The 6,000-nt window shown below is 66.5% G+C and overlaps 1 protein-coding gene across 3 annotated transcripts in view; it reads left to right on the top strand.

Moving 5' to 3' along the window:
- Positions 1 to 595: 595 nt before the first annotated feature.
- Positions 596 to 6,000, top strand: part of ADAP1 (ArfGAP with dual PH domains 1) — a 52,354-nt gene continuing 46,949 nt past the window's right edge. For 2 of the 3 annotated variants that reach the window (XM_086692403.1, XM_086692400.1), the window contains exon 1: positions 597 to 856. In XM_086692403.1, the coding sequence (XP_086548529.1) occupies positions 775 to 856 (82 nt within the window). In that variant the 5' untranslated portion in view covers positions 597 to 774. Of the gene's footprint in view, positions 857 to 6,000 lie in introns of all 3 variants that reach the window. The other variant, XM_086692401.1, reaches the window with a different exon arrangement.

Here is a 6,000-nt window from a genome sequence, read left to right as displayed (position 1 = left end):
TGGTGTTCTCACAGGCCAGGGACCATTCTGGAAGGACGCTAAGGGATTGTTAACAGTGTTTGGTTCAGAATTTCCTGGGGTGGGGGTGGAGAGAAGCTACAATTTTTCGGTCTGATAGTTTCAATTTGCAGTAACAGCAGGTACCATTGCATTCATAACAAGAAAATGGAAAGAATTTGAAAAACTGCCGAGGCAAGCAGACGAGGAGACAAGGGGACACCTTTGTGACCTGTCCCCTCTATCTCCCCTCACCTGCACTCCTGGGTCCCTGGCCTCCTGCCAGAGGGGCTTTATCCCGGGCACGGTGACCGGCAAGGTGACAGGTGTCCTGTCCCTTCTGCGGCCTGGGCGCCCGCTGACGCCGGTGCCCGCTGGCCACCTCCTCCCTGGTGGGACTCGGTGCTCGGATGGGCGTGGGCGGCGGGCAGACCTCCGGGCTGGTCCCCACGCGTGCGGGCTGGGGGCCCGGGGCGGGCGCGGAAGGAGGCCGCCCGCCCGCCCGCGCCGCTGGGGGCCGCCCGCGGGCCGCGCCGGCCAGAGCAGAGCGCGCCGTGCGCCCCGGGCCCCGCGCCGGCACACGCTCGGCGGCCGCGGCGGCGACACGAGCGGCGGCGGAGCCGGGCCGGGCGGCAGGAATGCGGAACCGGCGCGCGGGCTGAGGCCGCCCAGGATGGCGCAGGGCCGCGGGCGGCGGGCGGCCTGCGTGGGGCGCTAGCGCGGCGGGCGCACGCTCCGGGCCCGGCCCCGGCATCGCGGGCGGGCGGCATCGCGGCCATGGCCAAGGAGCGGCGAAGGGCGGTCCTGGAGCTGCTGCAGCGGCCGGGGAACGCGCGCTGCGCCGACTGCGGCGCCCCGGGTAGGTGCGGGCCGGGCGGGTGCGCCCCGGGGTGGCTGCGGGGCCCGGGCGGGTGCGGGGCCGGGTGTGGGTGCGGGGCCCGAGCCCGGGCGGGTGCGGGGCCGGGGCCGGGGCCGGGGAGGGTGCGGGGCCGGGATGGGTGCGGCCCGGGGTGGGGGCCGGCCTGGATGCCGGCCCCGGGCGTGGGGGGGGGGGTTGGGTGGGCAGGAGGGCTGCTTGAGGCGCCTGCGTGGCTGGGGGGCGCGGGCCCGGAGTGCACCTGCACGGAGCCGGCCGTCGCCTCCCAGCGGCCCCGGGCCTGAGGCTGTGTCGTCTCCCTCCACCCCCACCCCCGCCCCCCACCCCGGGCTGCGTGTCTCGCTGTCACCCGCGGACCTCCGCCGCCCCGGACCTCCCTCCGCCGCCGCGTTGCGAAACCTCGGCTCCGCAGAGAAAGAGGAAATCGCGCGGGCGAGCGGCTTCAGGGAGGGAAAGGGCCAGGCGGCCCCGCGGGCTTCTGTGCGTGGGTGTGTGTGTGTGTTGGGGGGGGGTCCACCTGGCTCCCCGCCACCTAGAGGTGACGTCATGGCCCCCACCTCGAGCCACCCTTTCGCCGGGGGATCAGGGGGCAGGGGGAGCAAGGACCGGCTGGGTCCCCGTGAAGCCGGTGGGGTGGGAGAGGGCTCCCCCCTCTCCCCCCCGCTGGTGCGGCTGCGCTGGGCAGGCGGCCAGCCCAGGTGGCGCTCGGGGGAGGGGGCAGGTGCGGCCTGTAATGAGCTCGCAGTCCATCCACCTGCGCGGATCCTCCCCGCCGCGGCATCTCCTGGACTTTGCTCCAGGGTGGCCCCTGCTCTGGGGTGATTTCCAAGGTGCCAGAGTCCTGAGTAGCTTCCCCTCCCTTCCTGGGGCTAATTGTCCTGGGATTGACGGGGAACAGACAGGCTGTGCCCTCGGGCCATCAGCACCTGCTTCTGAGCCCAAGGCAGCAGCCCCTGGGCCTCGCTGAAGGTGGGGGTGGGGCAGGAACGGCCCCTAGAGGCTCACCTGCTCCCTGCCTCGTGGAGGGTGACCCCCTCAGGCGCTGTCCCCCAGACACCCCAGGGGGACACTGGACGCTCTGCTGGGGGCTTCTAGCCTGAGCTCCTCAGAACAAAGCTAGCACCCCATGGAGAGGCTAAAGGCCTGCATTCCTCCTGAGACACCAGTCTGAGACGTGCGTCCTGGGCACTCCCAAAGGGACCCTGACTCCCCTCTGTCGCCCACCCGCTAGGCCGGGAGGTGTCTCTGGCAGCCCCAGGTCCTGGGAATCTGCTGGTCAGCGGCAGTGTTGGAGCCTGAGTGCCCCAGAGGGGAGGCAGCGACAGGCTTTTCTGGAAGCCGAGCAGCCTGAGGTGGCCGTTCTCCCGGCCCCCTGAGCTCGGGAGCCGCAGGGCCCACCCTGGTGGTGCGGTGGGGGCAGCACTGGCATCGCTACTGTGCCCTGCCCCCGCCAGCTGGGCTGGTTCACCCCACGCTCTCCCTCCCTCTTCCAGACCCGTTCACTTGTTCGGGAAAGCTGGCCTCGCCGGGGAGAGGGCAGCTGAGAAAGGGCAGCCAGGATGTTCTCAGACGTGGGCTGGGGGCCGGGCTTGGGGGGGTCGGGCCCCGTCGTTCCTGGTCACACTGCTTGGGAGCAGTTTCTTTGGACCCAGAGCCGCCGCCCCCCCCCCCCCCCCCCCGCTGGCTACCTCCGGGGCCCCCAGCCTGTAGGTGGGAGAGGGGGCTTCCTTGGCCTGTTGGGCCCTGCGGGGGGGGGCCTCCCCTCCAGTGGGCACTGCCTTGCCCCACCCACCCGCTCCGCCGGCATCCGCCGCCCCGAGGCAGGCACGCAGGGCTCTGGAGTGGTGGGTTCTTGCAAGCCCAGCTCTCCTTGGCACTGGGCCAAGCCTCTCGTCTTCCAGAATCGACCCACAAATCGGTCCGCGACACCGGCATCTTGCCTGATCTGTCGGGCAGCCTTGTGGAGCCCGTTTCACAGCTGGGGAAACTGAGGCCTTGGAAACTTGAGCCGCCTCGGGGGACATGGTGCTTCAAAGGCAGAGCAGGTCTCCTGATGCTGTAGCCCTGCTCCCCCCCCCCGGCCTCCCCCCTGCTCCAGGGGTGTGTGGAGGGGTGAGGCCTGCTACCCTGCCTCCTCCCTCGTGATCCCCACAGAATGCTCGCCTGCAGTCCCTGCTGCTTGGATGAAGCTGCCTAGTCTGTCCAGGTTCTGAGCCACCGTGGGGTGCTGCCGCGGCCCACATGGGCGACTGGGGGCCATTCTGTGGTGACACGGACCGGCTCGTGGTTGTCCTGACCACAGCCAGGAGCAGGGCATCGCCAGGGCAAGGGTCCCCGAGGCCTGGGCCCTGGACAGCAGGACATCAGGGCGGGCCTGGGTCGCCTCCAACACCCGGCCCGGTGGGGGTGGGGGGCCTTGCGGTAGATTTGGGCAGACCTGGCCGGCTGGTCGTGTGAGGGCTCCTGGGAGGGGGCAGTCCCTGCAGCCCCCACAGGACCTGCTCCCAGACCCTCCCTCCCTCCCTGTTACCTGCCCCAGCAGTGGGCCCCCCCTGCCTTTGAACACGGGACCCGGCTGACAGCCTCCAGAGAAGCGTTTCTTGTGACAGGCCTGGGGGAGTAAGTGTGTTTGCATCCGTTTCTCGGCAAGGCCCGGGTGGGGGCCCCATCTGGAGGGGTGGGGCGGCCCGCACACCCTCCAGGCTGCCTGCCTAGTCGGGACAAGTCCTGACCTCGGGGCCGGTGCCCTGGAGGGACTTGGGGTTCTCAGCTGTTCACCTGGCTTTGGGCGTGGGCCATCATTCTGCGGTACTCTGATGGGCGGGGACACCTGGGGCACCAGGTCAAACCAATCGGGGCCTTCTGGCTTGAGCGGGCGGCTCAGCGAGCAGGGGTCTCTGTGCCCGGCCAGACAGCGGATGTTCTGGGCTGCCCCACGCACGGTTTCCAGAGCCGGGACCCGGAGGGTCTGGGCGTGACTGACCTGGGGGGTCCTTGCGGCTCAGCCGGGACCCGGCGTGTGCCCGCACGGCCTCTCAGGTGACCTCAGCACGAGCCCCTCCCGCAGCCCTGCAAGGCCTCGAGGGAGAGGCGACTCTTCCAAAATCGGAATCGCCGTAAGCCAGGACACAAGCAGCTTGGCGGGGAGGAATTTCCGGAATGTGGCCTAGTTTGGGAGAGGGTCCCCTGGGTGGGCGCATGGTTGGCAGAGGGCTGCTGAGGAGTGGTCCGGGCAGCCCCACCTGAGTTTTGGGTTAACCAAAATGGTGTTATTGTGGTAAAGCATGGATACCATAAGAGCTGCCATTTTAACCATTGTACGTGCGCAGTTCAGCGACAGGAGGTCCTTCTCGTTATCATGCAGCCGTCCCCACTGTCCGTCTCCTGGGCTCTGTTCATCCCGTCACTCTGAAACACGGATCCCCGCCCGCTCCTCCAGCGCCGACCCCACCGTCTACCCTTGTCTGGGAGTCTGACCACCCCGGGACCGTGTGTGAGCGGGTCCCGGTGCGTGTCCCCCCGTGTCGTGAGTCTGATGACCCCGGGACCGTGTGGGAGCGGGGTCACGCAGTGTTCGTCTTGTGCCGGCTTATTCCACTCAGCCTCAGGTCCTCCGTTATCCACCTTAAGGGACCACGTTCTGCTCTTGTGTGGATGGGCCACGCTTTGTCCCGTCATCCACCCGTGGACACCTAGGTGACTTCCACCTCTTGGCTGCCATGAACGTGGGTGGGTGGGTCTCTGAGTCCTGCTTTCAAGTCTTGGGGGTGAAGACGGAGGAGGGGATCGCTGGGTCACGTGAGGACCCTGTGTGACTGGCGAGGGGAACCTGCAGGCTGTTTTCCATACCTGGTTCTGTGCTGAGGCCACAGGCCAGCGGTCCGGTGTGTGTGTGGGGGGGTGTGGGGGGGGTGCTTATGGCAAGGAGTGGTTGCTCAGGACACAGCCACCACCCTCACCTGTTCCCCGGACTGTGCCCGCTCCCCACGTGGGAGGCATAGCCACGGTGCCTGTCCTGCCAGGGGAGATGCACGTGGCTGAGATGGCCCCCGAGCCGACCCAGGGCTTCTGGGTTGACCAGAAGGGGCCCGGGCTGGCTTCTCCCTCCACATGGGTGTGTGAGCTGTGCCCGCGTTCCAGCTGCATGTGGGGCGGGGGATGGGGTGAGGGCGACCTTGTCCCTGGTACCCCCCTCGTTTGCTGCCAGCTTTGGGCTGTGTTTGCTAAGCCCTGGTCTGCACCAGGTGCCCCCCTGCAGGCATGTCCCCTGTTCACTTACTCCCCATGCCTGTGAGCTGGCGCACGGTCCCAGCTCGCCCAGCTCCCCCAGTACACCCCAGGCCCCTGTGCCCGGCCAGGCCCAGGGGTGCAGGGGGAGGGTGTGGGCTTTCTCGTCTGCTGCTCTCCATGAGGCCCAGGACAGTGGCTGGGACAGGCTCTTCTCCCCCTTCTTTCTTTAAAAAAAAAATTTTTTTAAAAACATTTATTCATCTTTGAGAGACTAAAGAAAACAGAGTGCAAGCAGGGGAGGGGCAGAGAGAGAGGGAGACACAGAATCCGAAGCAGCTCCAGGCTCCGAACTGTCAGCACAGAGCCGGACGCGGGGCTCGAACCCACGAACCGTGAGATCGTGACCTGAGCTGAAGTCAGACGTTTAACCGACTGAGCCCCCCAGGCACCCCTTTCTTTTTATGGTTTTAAAATAGGGGCGCCTGGGTGGTTCAGTCTGTTAAACGTCTGACTCTTGATTTCAGCTCAGGTCATGATCCCAGGGTCGTGGGTTCAAGCCCCCCATCGGGCTCTGTGCTGGCAGCTCGGAGCCTGGAGCCTGTTTCAGATTCTGTGTCTCCCTCTCTCTCTTCCCACCCACCGCCCCCACCCCCGCTCACGTTCCGTCTCTGAAAAATGAATAAACGTTAAAAAACATTAAAAAAAAATCCTTTAAAGCTGAGATGTGACTCACACACAGCATTCGATTAGGGTCAGGTGTACAACATAATGATCCGATATCGTGCGTGTTGCCATAGGACCCCCACAGTAGTTAACGTCCATCGCCACACAGTTACAACTTTTGCTGGTGTGGAGAGCTTTCAAGATCTACTCTCTTAGCAACTTGCACCTATGCA

This window comes from Puma concolor, chromosome E3 (assembly GCF_028749965.1).
Source record: "Puma concolor isolate L17-30 chromosome E3, mPumCon1.1.hap2, whole genome shotgun sequence".
NCBI classification, from domain to species: domain Eukaryota; kingdom Metazoa; phylum Chordata; class Mammalia; order Carnivora; family Felidae; genus Puma; species Puma concolor.
This window is presented reverse-complemented; position numbering and strand designations above follow the sequence as displayed.